The sequence below is a fragment of the Euleptes europaea genome, chromosome 1 (genome assembly GCF_029931775.1).
Source record: "Euleptes europaea isolate rEulEur1 chromosome 1, rEulEur1.hap1, whole genome shotgun sequence".
Lineage (NCBI taxonomy): Eukaryota > Metazoa > Chordata > Lepidosauria > Squamata > Sphaerodactylidae > Euleptes > Euleptes europaea.
Window position 1 is genome coordinate 168,919,804 of NC_079312.1, and position 16,704 is coordinate 168,936,507.

General features: G+C 48.0%; 1 protein-coding gene across 1 annotated transcript in view; it reads right to left on the bottom strand.

The window, feature by feature from the left end:
* Positions 1–3,302: 3,302 nt before the first annotated feature.
* Positions 3,303–16,704, bottom strand: part of SHMT2 (serine hydroxymethyltransferase 2) — a 30,773-nt gene continuing 17,371 nt past the window's right edge. The window contains exons 6-12 of the mRNA XM_056862721.1: positions 15,520–15,642; positions 14,514–14,653; positions 13,627–13,792; positions 10,448–10,547; positions 7,306–7,461; positions 3,888–3,995; positions 3,303–3,476 (exon numbers count right to left, since the gene is read on the bottom strand). Coding sequence (XP_056718699.1) covers positions 3,349–3,476; positions 3,888–3,995; positions 7,306–7,461; positions 10,448–10,547; positions 13,627–13,792; positions 14,514–14,653; positions 15,520–15,642 — 921 coding nt within the window. The 3' untranslated portion in view covers positions 3,303–3,348. The remainder of the gene's footprint in view (positions 3,477–3,887; positions 3,996–7,305; positions 7,462–10,447; positions 10,548–13,626; positions 13,793–14,513; positions 14,654–15,519; positions 15,643–16,704) is intronic.

Here is a 16,704-nt window from a genome sequence, read left to right on the forward strand (position 1 = left end):
CATGTGTAGGAGTGGGGGAAACAAATCCAGTTCACCAGATTAGCCTCCGCCGCTCATGTGGACGAGTGGGGAATCAAAAAGGCTATCCACAGGCCAGCGTGGTGTAATGGTTAAGAGCGGCGGTTTGGAGCGGAGGAGTCAGATCTGGAGAACTGGGTTTGATTCCCCACTCCTCCACATAAGCAGCAGAGGCTAATCTGGTGAACTGGATTTGTTTCCCCACTCTGACACAGGAAGCCTGCTGGGTGACCTTGGGCTAGTCACACCCTCTCAGCCCCACCTACCTCACAGGGTGTCTGTTGTGGGGAGGGGAAGGGGAAGGTGATTGTAAGCCGGTTTGATTCTGCCTTAAGTGGTAGAGAAAGTCGGCCTATAAAAACCAACTCTTCTTCTCAGAAGCAGGTAAGAACTGCCTCCTTTGACATAAACTACTAGGCAATTTTAACTGAGCCCCCCCCCCACACACACACACCAGTTAAGTGCTTTGTTTGTGGTATACTTTGTTGGCAAAACTCTCCCGACACTATGAAGGGATTTGCAGACCAAACAGCAGGCTACCCGAGGAAAGAAGGAAACGATCCGCTCCACCAACGATCCATGAACTTTTCTGCTGGATCCATCCCTATGTGTCCATTTTACACAAAAGCAAGTTGCTAACCCATATGGATGCAAAGGTCAGAATGAAAATACATTAGCCGTACTTTCTGAAATCTCAAGAGCCCGGAGGGTGGCTGGATAAGATTCCAGTGGTGGTAGGCAGAGCTTCAATGCCCTCTGTACCTTTTTATCCCTCTGCAAATCCATTAAAAATTGTGCAAAATAAAAATGACAAAATTATTCAAAATGCTAATGTAAATGCTTGCTATTTGCATAATGTTTCCAAATTGCAACAACGGCTAAATTTTTTGTAGCGCTGACTATGCACAGCCCTGCATTGTGAAGATATCTTTACAGTCCTCTTTCTGTGAGCGCTCTCTCAGAATAAGTTTTCTTCTCTGAAGAGAGGAAGTTCCATGCAACAAACATTTGACTTACCTCAGTGTACTTATAGTCACTTCTCTCCTTTTCTTTTTGACGTCAAGTCACAGCTGACTTATGGCGACCCCGTCGGGCTTTCAAGGCAAGAGATGTTCAGAGATGGTTTGCCATTGCCTGCCTCTGCAGAGCAACCCTGGAATTCATTGGTGACCACCTGTCCTAACCAGGGCCGACCCTGCTTAGCTTCTGAGATTTGATGTGATCAGCCTAACCTGGGCTATCAGGGTGAGGTCAAAGCCGCTTAGCAGTCTGGTTACATCAATTGTCTGTCAGGTAGCAAGTAAAATCTTTCCATGCTGATCAGAAATCACACACACGAACACACGAAGCTGCCTTATACTGAATCAGACTCTCGGTCCATCGAAGTTAGTACTGTCTACTCAGACTGGCAGCGGCTCTCCAGGATCCCAGGCAGGGGTCTTTCACATCACCTACTAGCCTGGTCCCTTTAACTGGAGATGCCGGGGACTGAACCTGGGACCTTCTGCATGCCAAGCAGAGGCTCTACCACTGAGCCACGGCCCCTCCCAATCCTGGGAACCTGAATTAGTGGTGGTAGCAAAACAATTCTTACTACTTGGTAAGATGATAGAAATGACCAGCTTACCAAGTGATCACACAACCACTGCAATAAGTTACTTTGTGGTATACGATTGTTTGAATTCATCCAGAGAGACGTAAGTATTCCTGTTTAAAAAGAAGGGCCTGTCTAGTAGATCAGCTTTTTCCAAGATTTTTTTTTTAAGTTGACTTTCTGTGCAATCGGGACCCTGTGAGAAGACCCTCACAAGCAAAACTACAATCCATACACCCTGGAAAGTTTGAGAGAGAAGAAGGCCAAGCCAGGGCTTGCATTGCCAGTACCTGCTGGGCACATTCACACGAATATTTCCGCAAAATCTCAGAGGAAAGTGAATCGTAAGAACATAAGAAAAGCCCTGCTGGATCAGACCAAGGCCCATCAAGTCCAGCAGTCTGTTCACACGGTGGCCAACCAGGTGCCTCTAGGAAGCCCCCAAACAAGACAACTGCAGCAGCACCATCCTGCCTGTGTTCCCCAGCACCTAAGACAATAGGCATGTTCCTCTGATTCTGGAGAGAATAGGTATGCATCATAACTACCGGTAGTATCCATTTTAACTAGTAGCCATGAATACCCCTTTCCTCTATGAACATGTCCACTCCCCTCTTAAAGACTTCCAAGTTGGCAGCCATCACCACATTTTGGGGCAGGGAGTCCCACCATTTAAGTATGCGTTGTGTGAAGAAATGCTTCCTTTTATCCGTTTTAAATCTCTCACCCTCCCGCGTTCTAGTATTATGGGAGAGGGAGAAAAACTTCTCCCTGTCCACTCTCTCCAAACTGTGCATAATTTTATAGACCTCTATCATGTCTCCCCTCAGCCGCCAACTTTCCAAGCTAAACAGCCCTAATCGTGTTGTCCTCACATGCAAAAGAAAAAGAAAGAGCGAAAGGAAGAACAAAAGACATCCCAGTCCTATGGTCATTGATGAGAATAAAGCTGTTAAAGCACTTTGAGGCTCTAACTGAAATACCTGCTTGTGCAAATGCACGGTCTTTACGAGAGCCAGTGTGGTGTAGTGGTTACGAGTGGCGGACTCTAATCTGGAGAACTGGGTTCGATTCCCCACTCCTCCACACGAAGCATGACGGGTGACCTTGGGCCAGTCACAGCTCTCTCAGAACTCTCTCAGCCCAGGCGGAGGCAGGCAATGGCAAACCACCTCCCAACGAACGTCTCTTGCCATGAAAACCCTGCGGGGTCAGCTGTGACTTTATGGCACTTTCCTCCACCACCGCGGTCTTTAGATGAACCAATTTATATATAGGGATTGCAGTCCGAAAAAAATAGCTGTGAATCCCTGGTTATGCACACATACAGGTATCTGCATATTTACACATGTAGGCATGAACACTTGCTGGCATGCAAGTTTACCAGGAGAGACTCTCGCAAAATTCTCAGCCTTGATTGAGTCACCATTTAGAGGCAATTGTGGGAGCCGTTTTAATTCTCACAGTCCGTCTCGCCTAACGGATGGCACGAATCATTACAAGTGTTATCGTGAGTCAGAGACTAGTCCAGCTGTAAACAAAAGGAGGTCAGTTGTTGCAGTCACTATAAAATGAGCACAGGGGAGAGGAAAATGGCGGCCAAGGGAGACGCTCTTCCGGAAGAAGGCCCCCCCGCTTGCTGGCTACAGGCAAGGGGAACTGGGACTCCTCGCATTTGGCCTCTTGCAAGCCCGGCTATCTGGGCACGACAGCCAGTCTCTGGCGGGGCATCGTTGTCAACGCTCCTCGAAGCCAGGCATGGGGAAGGCACGGGCAAAGGTCTCGACACGTTGCCGGAGGTCAGCCAAGCTCCTCTTCGTCTCTGGGTCAGTCAGCAAGAAAGATTTGAAATCTTGAAGCTTGGCTGTGGGGGGAAAAGAGGAGGGGGAGAGGGGTCAACTCAGGATGGCACACACACAGGGAAATGGAGGTACGGAGGCCTCCCCGGAGAACGCACACCATTCGTAATTAGGCATAACTAGGGATGCCAGCCTCCAGGCGGGACCTGGGGATCCCCCGGAGTTACAGCTTATCTCCAGATTGCAGAAAACTATTCCCCTGGAGAAAATGGATGCTCTGGAGGGTGGACTCTACGGCATTATGCCCCTCTGAGGCCCCTGTTCTCCCCAGGCTCCATTCCCAAATCTCCAGGAACTTCCTAACCCAGATCTGGCAATTCTGCCCCCTCATCCCCCACCCAGTGGCCATGGGCAACCGGACATAACCTTGGCATAACCTTGCTTTCCACTCTGCCCTAAAAACACCAGGGACTTACCAGTTTTCTTTTTGACATCCAGGCCAATCTGGATTCCTTCATCCATGAATTCTACCACTTTCTGGAAATCAGATTCCCGGAAACATCGGGAGGTAAGAGCAGGGGCCCCTGTGGGGGAATGGAAGAGTACGGGGTAAGGGTAAAAAGCTCTTACTTTTCTAAAAGATCAACCATGTGCACGAACAGCCATGAAAACACCACGGCCCTTCACTCTCCTTCCTCCGGCCTAATCCTACTGAATGGCTGCCCACACAGTGATCATCAAGAGCAGCCATCCGTTGGCAAAATACTAGGCTTCCCAATTAGTGTGCCACATAAAGGAGCGTTCTTGTACGTTTAGGATGTGTGGTTCTGCCATGATAAATGACAGGCAAAGGGGTGGGAGCTGGAAGAAAGAGACACGGGTTCAACTGGCCCAGCGTGGTGAAGGGATTAAGAGCAGTGGACTCTAAGCAGGTGAACTGGGTTTGATTCCCCACTCATACGCATGAGCAGCGGACTCCAATCTGGTGAACCGGGTTGGTTTCCCCACTCCTACGCATGAAGCCTGCCGGGTGACCTTGGGCAAGTCACAGCTCTTTCAAAACTCTCTCAGCCCCACCTACCTTACAAAGTGTCTGTTGTGGGGAAAGGAAGGCGATTGTAAGCCGATTGGAGACTGCTTAAAGGTAGAGAAAATCGGGGTGTAAAAACCAACTCCAGATTAGAGACCACAGCTCTTAACCACTGCTCCATGCTGGCTTTTATAGCTGCAGGGACATCTGCATGAGCATGCAGGTGAGTATGCTGAGACTTAGAATAATAGTTGGAAGAGACCACCAGGGTCATCTAGTCCAACCCCCTGCACAATGCAGGAAATTCACAACTACCTCCCCCCTCACACCCCTAGTGACTCCTACTCCATGCCCAGAAGATGGCCAAGATGCCCTCCCTCTCATCATCTGCCTACGGTCATAGAATCAGCATTGCTGACAGATGGCCAACTAGCCTTATCTTAAAAGCCTCCTGGGAAGGAGAGCCCACCACCTCCCGAGGAAGCCTGTTCTACTGAGGAACCGCCCTGTTAGAAACTCCTTCCTAATGTCTAGATGGAAACTCTTTTGATTTAATTTCAACCCGTTGGTTCTGGTCCAACCTTTTGGGGCAACAGAAAACAACTCGGCACCCTCCTCTATGTGACAGCCCTTCAAGGGCTTGAAGACGGTTATCGCCTCAGCTCCTGACCCTCAGGACGATAAAGAGAAATGCAGAGTTATGGATCATGCGGTGAAAGGTCACATGCTGAGAGTGAGCAGCGGCTCTGGTCACCTGTGCATCCCTCATGTGCTGCTGCCGCTTTTCCCCCAGTGCCAGAAGTCAAGTAATTCCAAAGCTGAAGCCCGCAGCCAGTATCAGTTGTGTCAGCTAAGCTGATTTGCATCTATTGACTTCCTCTGCATAATTTATTTTGCTTCGGCTGGTTACGGTGAAAAGCAGAGATCCACACGAGGCACTCCAAGCACCACTTTTGGCTTCCATGATACTTTTCAAGCTGATTCAGACAGCCTTAAGGACTAGAAACGTTGCTTTTGAAAGAGGGGAATTGAGATTTTTTTCCCCAAGATGTTGAACTGCACTCCTGATACTAACTTCAGAGCACGCACTAGGAGCCACCATGTTGTAGCTGTTAGAGTTTCGAACTAGAGTCTAGGAGGTAAAAGGTAAAGGTAGTACCCCGTAAAAGCACCGGGTCATTACTGACCCATGGGGTGATGTCACATCCTGACGTTTACTAGGCAGACTATTTTTATGGGGTGGTTTGCCAGTGCCTTCCCCAGTCATCTACACTTTACCCCCAGCAGGCTGGGTACTCATTTTACCGACCTCGGAAGGATGGAAGGCTGAGTCAACCTTGAGCCGGCTACCTGAAACCGACTTCCATCGGGATCAAACTCAGGTCGTGAGCAGAGCTTGGACTGCAGTACTGCAGCTTACCACTCTGCGCCATGGGCCTTTTAGGCCATTTCTTGCATGGTAATTAGCAGTGCATTCCAGGCTGAAGTGCCCTGCATATTTTTTTGAATTGCACGCTGAAGCCGGGGCATACCTGCTTCGCATTACAAAGGAGCCCATTTAACGCGACCTTTGGTATTTGTCACGAAGAATCCCCCTCAAGGAACAATACAAAACAACAGAGGTGTGTTAGCTATGCATATGCTAATGGCTATGCAAACAGGAACAAAGGAGCAGGCGAGTGAGGGGAGTGGAACTTCTTCTGCATCAGGACTGTGAAAGGCATTTTTTAAGTCGCATTTTTAAAAAGAGCTTTGAGCGAGCATCAAAACTGACTATGCAAAAATGGCCTTAGAGTCTAGGAGACCTAGTTTCAAATCTCAACCCTGCCATGAAGCTTTGCGGTGTAACCTTGTGCCAGGTGACTCTCGCAGGTGCATAGGCAACAGCAGAGGGGTGTTTGTGAGAGTAAAACAGGAAAGGACGATGTTCATCACTTTGAATTCCTTGAATGAAGGGTAAGATAAATATGGACAAAACAGGCAGATTTTGGGGAACATACACTGTGCACCCACCTCCCGATCTCCATACCTCTTCCCTCTTTTCCTTCCCTAGAAACCTTGGGCAAAAACTAATCTCTAAAACTCCAGGAGTTTGAAAGCAGAATCTGAATTTCCTTAGCACAGTTTGTATTAGTGCAAATTACACACGGGCCTGGTAAACACCTTCCCACTTCAATTGTGTGTTTTGTTCTTAAATTTACAAAGAAACTAAAAGTTGAGCTGAAAATTATAACACAATATTGATATGATTTATTATACAGTGTAAAGGTAGTCCCCTGTGCAAGCACTGGGTCATTCCTGACCCATGGGGTGATGTCACATCCCAACATTTACTAGGAAGACTTCGTTTGCGGGGTGGTTTGCCATTGCCTTCCCCAGTCATCTTCCCTTTACCCCCAGCAAGCTGGGTACTCGTTTGACCGACCTCGGAAGGATGAAAGGCTGAGTCAACCTTGAACAGGCTACCTGAAACCGACTTTCGTCGGGATCGAACTCAGGTCGTGAGCAGAGCTTGGGACTGCAGTACTGCAGCTTACCACTCTGGGCCATGGGGCTCATATTATACAGTGTATACTGAATTAAAAACATTGGGCCTTAAATATACAGGCTGATCAATTAAAAGGACACATAAAAATAGTTGCTAATATTCCAACCAAGAAAAACATATCCATATAAAGGTATGCTGTGTAGAGCGATCACCTTCTATATCGTGTTGGCCCGTTGTCACTTGTTGTAAAACATGGTATTTTCACCATTTAAATTGGCTCAGACAGAGGCCTTACAATGTATTTCCAATGTCGTACAGATGTGTATATCATCAATCAATGATAAAACGTATTGTTCTTAAATTTCCCTGAGCTTACCAAGCCGCAAACCTCCCGGAGTTAATGCACTCTTATCTCCTGGACAGGTGTTCTTGTTCGCCGTTATGGACACCAGTTCCAGCACCCGCTCGGCCCGGGCCCCGTCGATGCCTTTTGGCCGCAGGTCCACAAGCACCAAGTGGTTATCCGTGCCCCCTAAGCCAAAGACAGATAAACAGAAGTTTTATTATCTGCCTTCCATACTCACAGCCACCTTCTCGATACCCTACAGGAGTGTACCCCCAAACATTGTAACAGCCAGGTAATTACTAACCTGGATGGCCCAGGCTAGCCTGATCTTGTCAGATCTTGGAAGCTAAGCAGGGTCAGCCCTGGTTAGTATTTGGATGGGAGACCACCAAGGAAGTCTATGGTTGCTATGCAGAGGCAGGCAGTGGCCAACCAATGTCTCTTGCCTTGAACACCCCATGAGGGGTTGCCATAAGTTGGTCACTGCACTGGTCCAGTCACACCTGGATTACTGTGTGCAGTTCTGGAGGCCTCACTTCAGAAAAGATGTGGACAGAATGAAGCAGGTGCACAGGAGAGCGACACGGATGATCAGGGGCCTGGAGGAGGTTGAGGGGGGACATAGAATCATAGAGTTGGAAGGGACCACCAGGGTCATCTAGTCCAACCCCCTGCCCAATGCAGGAAACTAACAACTACCTCCCCCTCACATCCCCAGTGACCCCAACCCTCCCCCCACCATGCAGGATCCCAAGCACTCCTGACAGATGGCCATCCAGCCTCTGCTTAAAGACCTCCAAAGACGGGGACTCCACCACCCTCCGAGGCAGCGCATTCCACCATCGAACCGCCCTCACCGTCAGGAAGTTCTTCCTAATGTTTAGGTGGAATCGCTTTTCTATTAGTTTAAATCCATTACTCCGAGTCCTAGTCTCTGGAGCAACAGAGAACAAGCTAGTTCCCGCATCAACATGACATCCCTTCAAATATTTAAACATGGCTATGTTTCCCCTGAACCTTCTCTTCTCCAAACTAAACAAACCCAACTCCCTAAGTCTCTCCTCATAGGGCATGGATTCCAGACCTTTGACCATTCTGGTCGCCCTCCTCTGGACACGCTCCAACTTGTCAACATCCTTCTTAAATTGTGGAGCCCAAAACTGGACACAGTATTCCAAGTGAGGTCTGACCAATGCAGAATACAGTGGTAGTATTACTTCCCTTGATCTAGACACAATTCTCCTATTGATGCAGCCCAGAATTGCATTGGCCTTCTTAGCCGCCATATCACACTGTTGACTCATGTTCAGTTTGTGGTCCACTAAGACTCCCAGATCTGTTTCACATGTACTGTTGTCAAGCCAACTCTCTCCCATCCTGTACCTGTGCTTTATGTTGTTTCTGCCTAGGTGAAGTACCTTACACTTCTCCCTACTGAAATCCATTTTATTACTTATGGCTCAGCTCTCCAGTCTATCAAGGTCATTCTGAACTCTGACCCTACCCTCCAGGGTATTAACTACCCCTCCTAACTTGGATTGCTCTCTTTAAGTATTTGAAGGTCTGTCACCTAGAGGAGGGCAGGGAGCTGATCCTATTGGCAGCAGAGGATAGGACTCTCAATAATGGGTTTAAATTGTGGGTGGAAAGGTACCGGCTGGATATTAGGGGGAAATTTTTTACAGTAAGAGTAGTTCAACAGTGGAACTGGCTCCCTAGGGAGGTGGTGAGCTCCCCCTCACTGGCAGTCTTTAAGCAGAGGCTGGACAAACACTTGTCGGGGACGCTCTAAGGTGATCCTGCATTAAGCAGGCAGTTGGACTAGATGGCCTAAATGGCCCCTTCCAATTCTATGATTCTATAAATCAGTTGCTACTCGACGGCATGTTCTTCTTCCCTTTAGTGCCTCTTTTCTTCCCACTGCTGTGCCTACACCAGAGAGTTGCCACAAGTTGGTAGCAACTTTATGGCACTTTCCATTGCCAATTACTGACAGTATAACTAGAATCACCCTGACGCGTTAAGCTAAAAGTCTTCCCAGTCCGGCGTTCCTCCGCTAATGAGGTCCTTTTTCCATGTCTAGAAGATACAGGCAGACCTTTCCCTCCCTGAAGGGTCCTCTGCGCCTTAGTGGCTAGCAACCCAAAAATAAAAATCCTACAACAATGAATTCTATAGCTTAACTATGGGTTGGCAGAAGAGGTCATTTTTATACCAATCCTGAACTTCCTTCTAATCAGTTGTATGAACAAAATGCTCTACGTTATCTTTTTCACATCTCTTAAGTCTTGAACGCATGAAGCTGCCTTGTACTGAATCAGACCCTACTAGTGTGAGGTAAAGGGAGGCTTTGGGCTGGGATGTAAAGGTCTGGAACAGCTGTTGATGGGGTAACAACAGCAGGCTGTTTCAGGGATGTAGGGTTAAAGGTCAGAAGGGTTGTGGAAGACTGTGAAATGGATTGTGGTCAGTGGGCAGATGGCTAGACCTGTGTTCAAATACTGTCTCAGCCAAGGTCCCAGGTTCAATCCCTGGCATCTTCAGTTAAAGGGACTAGGCAAGTAGGTGATGTGAAAGACCTCAGCCTGAGACCCTGGAGGGCAGCTTCCAGTCTGAGTATGCAGAAGGTCCCTGGTTCAATCCCTGGCTTCTCCACTTAAAAGAATCATGTAGTAGGTGACGTGGAAGGCCTCTGCCTGAGGATCTGGAGAGCCACTGCCAGTCGGAGTTGACAACACTGATCTTGACGGACTAATGGTCTGATTCAGTAGAAGGCCCCTTCATGTGTTCATGAAGGACCACTTGCTCCTTACCCAAAGCAAAGAACTGATCCTAGCCTCCCTCTACCTCACACTATGGCAGCCATTTTGTGGTTGGGTGTGTCCACTATGGCAGCCATTTTGCGGTTGGCTGTGCATACTCAACCTTCTCTAAATTCCAGAAATTCCCACAGGCTTAACAAGCTTTGGGACACCAGTACTAAACCAATGGCCTGGTTCAGAGGCAAGAAAATTCACACGTCCATAAGGCTAAGACAGAGTGCTAAAAAGCATGGTCTGAGGAATCACATTCCAGGCAGCAGGTGATACGGTACAGCCCAGCCAAAACTGCACTAAGCGACCCTCCAAATGGTACATTCCAGCTCAGAGGCAACCCATAACGCTCGCTGTACCTGAGACGAGGGTGTATCCCCGCTGCAGCAGGGACTCCGCCATGGCTTTAGCATTCTTCAGCACCTGCTGGCTATACTCCCGGAACATGGGTGAACTGGCCTGCAGCAGGAGAAAGGAGGTCAGGTAAGCCAAAAAACCCCCACAAAACAACCAACACAACTTTAAGCAACACAAGTTACGGCATCTGATCATATCTGCCCACCCACACCAGTTCTCTCCACTCCTGCCAACATTCATCTGATCAAAACAACTATACACTTGAGCTGCCAATGTCATATTGATAAAGAATATTGCAGCCACTATGGCTAAACTCCTATTTCCTAAAAATATTATAAATCACAGCTTTGATTGGTTATTAAACTCACTGAGTTGTATTTTGGTTATTACGTTCACTGAGTTGTATTTAACACAGTCACTCAGTTTTGTATGTACAAATGACAGCCTTTAGTACAGATCAACACTATAAAGTGGCTTAAGGTTCCAAATATAAAGTGGCTTGACAATAACGGGTGGCTGACGAAGGACACCACGAAAACAGGGATTGTTTTACCAGATACCTGTCCTACCCTTTACCATGGTTTGGACTGTTCAATCTTGACTGGAACCTTAAGCAGCTTTGTATTTATGTTGATCTGTACTAAAAGCTGTCATTTGTACATACAAAACTGAGTGACGGTGTTAAATATTCATCTGATGGCTGAGTCCTTTCCCTTCAGTCTCTCTAAAAGGTGGTCATTCTAAAAGAAAAATTGGCCAACTGAACAGTCAAGCAATGATCAAGCCAGCACGGTGTAATGGTTAAGAGTGTCACACTAGGATCTGGGAGACACCGGTTCAAATCCTCATTCCTCATCAAATCCTATTCCAACACACAGACCACGACACCATGCTGGCTTCTTGATTTGATGGGACGTTGGACAACGAATGTGGTCAAGTCAAGTTTATTAATACGGTCGACTGACCAATCACGTGCCAGCACATCAAAATTTCCAGACACAATAGTTTTGCACCGCAGAATCACAGACTGCCCGTACATATAAAGGTGTAAGGTCAATAAAAGCAACCCCTGGTTAAAATTATCATATTAAAATTGATAAAATTGTAAAATATTCTAACAATCATTCTCTAGTAAAGCTCTGCGTATTTTAATAGCAACAGCGCAGAACTTGGCAGTTTGGAGCGTAAGCTGAGGGTCTTCTCCTAATAGGAGCTTCTTTGCCAAAAGCTCAACTGACTCATCTGAGAATTTACCAAGTAGGGGAGAAATAAGTTTGATCTAACTTCGTGATAGAATAGGCAACATATCAGTGCATGTTCAGTGGTTTCAATGTCCCCTGTTCCACATGGACATAACCTCTCTGATCTAGGAATCTTCTTACATTTCCCTTCTAAAACAGCCAATGGTAGGGCCTGGCATCTGGCAAGGGTAAAGGCCTTCCTATAATTAATAGACTCAAGATGATAAAAATAAGCTGCAGGTGAGACCAAGTATCTAGATTTATCAGGTACTAGGGAAAATGGTGATTTTCCAAGGTCTGTCTGGCGTTCAATGTCTTCCATCCTTTGCTTCAAGAAACATGATGCTTGGTCTACACCCATGGCTAACAGGGTAGGTGGAGAAAGGCCCAGGGAGGCCATTTTATTAAGGACCATCTTCAGCCATGCTGACTGGAACTTATCCTGTAGAAGCAGGGGTAGCTGTCCTTGAGGGATAAGATTAAATTTGGGCCAAAGAATAATGGAAGCATTATTACAGACCCTTGCCTCCACCCTCACCAGTCCTGCCTCAGCAACAAATGTGGTCAAATAACAATACCGGCAATATTTGATGGGTCAGCTGACCTGTGTCTAGGGTTGCCAACCTCCAGGTGGGGCCCGGAGACCTCCCGCTTTGACAATTGATCTCCAGATCACAGAGATCAGTTCCCCTGGAGAAAATGGCTGCTTTGGAGGGTGGGCTCTCTGGCGTACCCTGCTGAGGTCCCTGTCCTCCCCAGGCTCCATCCCCAAATCTCCAGGTGTTTCCCAACCTGGATCTTTCAACCTGATCCCCCCTTCCCCTGCTGGTGGGCCAGGGGGACCTGGCAACCTTACCTGTGTCCCAACTCAGAATGGGCCCTCTGTTGCCACAACACTGCAAGCAAACATGGGCTGGCAGCCTTTCCAGGATCAGGATCAGGACCAGGACAGGCAGAACTGAGGTTCAGAACAGTAGGCAATACAGAACTGGGTCCAGAAAACCAGGCACCATTTCAAGGAAGAGGCAGGGAGCACTGTTAAGGTGCAAAGCAATTGCTCTTGGCCAATTGCTCTTCACCAGCCTGTTCCTGCTTCCTGGTGCAGGGACTGCTGGGAGTTTGGGGGAATGGGGCCAATGTGTGTGTGTTAAGTGCCGTCAAGTCGCTTCAGACTCATGGCTACTCTATGAATGAAAGTCCTCCAAATTGTCCTATCTTTGACAGCCTTGCTCAGATCTTGCAAAGTTAAGGCTGTAGCTTCCTTTATTGAGTCAGTCCATCTCTTGTTGGGTCTTCCACTTTTCCTGCTGCCCTCAACTTTTCCTAGCAAGACTGTCTTTTCCAGCGACGTGTCGTCTCATGACATGACCAAAATACGATAGCCTCAGTTTAGTCATTTTAGCTCCTAGGGTCAGTTCAGGCTTGATTTGATCTAGAGCCCACTGATTTGTTTTTTTGGCAGTCCACGGAATCCATAACACTCTCCTCCAACACCACATCTCAAAGGAGTCTACTTTCTTCCTATCCGCTTTCTTCACTGTCCAGCTTTCACACTCATACATAGTAATAGGGAATACGATGGCATGAATTAATCTAGTCTTGGTGGCCAGTGACACATCCTTAAACTTCAAAATCTTTTCTAGCTCCTTCATGGCTGCCCTTCCCAGTCTCAATCTCCTAATTTCTTGGCTGCAGTCTCCCTTTTGGTTGATGGTGGAGCCAAGGAATAGAAAGTCTTGAACAATTTCAATTTCAATTGAAAAGGGTACAATGAGATCTAGCTAAACCTCATTCCAGGTCAGCAAGGCAGAGAAAGGCAGAGAAGAGGAACTTCTCTGGGTGGCATGCCTCCAAAAGCTATGCACTTTCCCTCACACACCTTCCCCACGGAAAAAGACAGAGTGCCTGCCAACATACAGACACAGACGCTTCTTTCTTACCTGCTTTAGGGCCACGGCAACAGCAGCAATGGCATGGTTGTGAGGCCCACCCTGCAGTGACGGGAACACCGCAAAGTTGATCCTCTCCTCCAGATTGTAGGGAATCTCCTTGCCCGTCTTCTTATCCACAGAACGGACACCTTTGCGGTAGAAGATCAACCCAGACCTGCAGGCAACAAGGTGGTGGAAAGGTCAAAATTCAGGTCCACTCAGCACATTCCCTCTCCTGGTGTCCCACCACAGCCTCAGGGATGGTGAAGATGATGATGAAGAAGAAGATGAGGATGAAGAAGATAAAGAAGAAGATGGAGAACAAGATGAAGAAGAGTTGGTTTTTATATGCCGACTTTCTCTTTCTTTTAAGGAGTCTCAAACTAGCTTAAATCGCCTTCCCTTCCTCTCCCCACAACAGACACCTTGTGAGGTAGGTGGGGCTGAGAGAATTCGGAGAGAACTGTGACTACCCCGAGGTCACCCAGCTGGCTTCAAGTGTAGGAGTGGGGAAACCAACCCAGTTCACCAGATTAGCCTCCGCCGCTCATGTGGAGGAGCGGGGGATCAAACCCGGTTCTCCAGATTAGAGTCCACTGCTCTTTAACCACTATACCACACCGGCTCTCAAAGATGGCTACCTCTGCAAGGCCATTTTTTCCCAGCTTGGGGTCTTGACTCCCGCCAAACCAACCTGCACCTAAACAAAGCCCTGCCAACAGGGCTGGGCACGTGCCATAGTTCTGCAGGAGACCAGAGCAAGAGAAGCGTGCAGAACCCATGGCGGTATGGAGGACCCTCAAATCTCCCAAGCAGCTATCTTCCCCACCACCACCACCAAGCAGGCTGGCCAGGGTCCAAAGCAAACACGTCCCCTGCTTCCTGGTCCTGCTCACCTGGCCCCACGTAATGTCTTGTGGGTTGTGCTAGTCACCAAGTCAGCATAGTCAAAGGGCGACGGGATGACTCTGGCTGCCACCAAGCCACTGATGTGGGCCATGTCAGCTAGCATGTAGGCCTTCACCTCCTCACACACCTGACAGAGAAGGACAGGTTAGTCGGCTGCTCATGTTTCTGTGCCCATGAAGAAGACAGGTGGTTTTTATACGCCACCTTTCTCTACCTTTTTAAAGGCGAATCAAACTGGCTTACGATCGCCTTCCCTTCCTCCCCCCACAACAGACATGTTGTGAGGTAGGTGGGGCTGAGTGAGTTCTCAGCGAACTGTGACCAGCCCAAGGTCACCCAGCTGGCTTCGTGTGGAGGAGTGGGGAATCGAACCCGGTTCTCCAGATTATAGACCGCCGCTCTTAACCACTACACCAAGCTGGCTCTCACAGATGACTCAGGGGAGCAGCTCTGTCATCCCAAGGGCAGTCCAGCTGAAGGCCCGCCTTACCCACATATCCAGAGTCCTTCTTTCATTAAAAGAAAACGGGGCCAACCCAGGAGTGCCACCAGTTTTTATTCACACAGACAGTCCCGAATTTTGGTCCTTGCACCTGAATTTCTATTGAACTCTACAGGGGAGGGAGGGAGGGAGGGAGGGAGGAGAACAGAGTCTGACCCCGGTTTCTGCTCATTCAGCTTAACTGTTGTCTGCCCTCCCACTGCACCCAAGGGGTACCTTCTTTCTTTCTTTCTTTTTTGTAAAGATTTTTATAATTAAGGGAATACAAAAAGGAAAAAAAGGGAAGGGTAAAAACCGTTTGATATGCAAAAACAATATAGCAGATTCAATGAAAAAATAAACTTAGTCGAATACATTATCATATAGCAAGCATGAATATTAATCGAGTAAAATAAAGTATATCTAAATATGTAATTATAAAAATATAAAAGTCGACTTATAAAAATATAAAAGTTGAATTATAAAAATATAAAAGTAGAACCAAGGGGTACCTTCTTGATGCGGGCATAGTCGATAAGGCGGGCGTAGGCACTGGTGCCAGCAATGATAAGACGTGGGCGGAACAGACGGGCCGTTACTTCCAGTTGGTCGTAATCAATCAGCCCCGTCGCTGGCTGTGGGGAAAGGGGGAAATAGGTCAGTGGACAGGAACTACGGCAACGCGGCATCATCCCTGTCCCAGGAACGCAAACACACTCACACACACCAACACACGGGGATAGACACACTGTGCAGAATCATGGTAACAGGGACATAAGAAGAGCCCTGCTGGATCAGGCCAGTGGTCCATCTAGTCCAGCATAGTGGCCAGACTGTTCCTCTGGAGGTCCAACTACAGGGCGTAGAGGATGGGGACTTCCCCTGATAGCACAGCTGGGCATGTTTAGCCTGAAGAGGAGAAGACTGAGAGGGGATATGATAACCATCTTCAAGTCCTTGAAGGGCTGTCGTATAGAGGAGGGTGCCGAGTCGTTTTCTGTTGCCCCAGAAGGTCGGACCAGAACCAACGGGTTGAAATGAAATCAAAAGAGTTTCCGTCCAGACATTAGGAAGAGTTTTCTAACTGTTAGAGCGGTTCCTCAGTGGAACAGGATTCCTAGGAGAAAAGAGCAAGAGTCCAGTAGCACCTTAAAGACTAACAAATATTTTCTGGCAGGGTATGAGCTTCCGTGGGCCACAGCTCACTTCTTCAGACACAGCTAGAAAGCTCACGAAAGCTCATACCCTGCCAGAAAATATTTTTGTTAGTCTTTAAGGTGCTACTGGACTCTTGCTCTTTTCTACTACTGCAGGCAGACTAACACGGCTACCCACTGTGAAGGCTTCCTAGGGAGGAGGTAAGCTCTCCTTAACTGGAGGTTTTGAAGCAGAGGCTAGATGGCCATCTGTCAGCAATGCTGATTCTATTACCTCAGGCAGATGATGAGAGGGAGGGCATCTTGGCCATTTTCTGGGCATGGAGTAGGGGTCACTGGGTGTGTGTGGGGGGAGGCAGTTGTGAATTTCCTGCATTGTGCAGGGGGTTGGACTAGATGACCCTGGTGGTCCCTTCCAACTCTATGATTCTATGACGTTGCCTCCTGGCACTAGGATTCAGAGGTTGACTGCCGCTGGAGGCGGAGGTTCCTCTGAATGAGGTCAGCATCCAGCAGCCTTTACAGCAAACCTGGCCCACG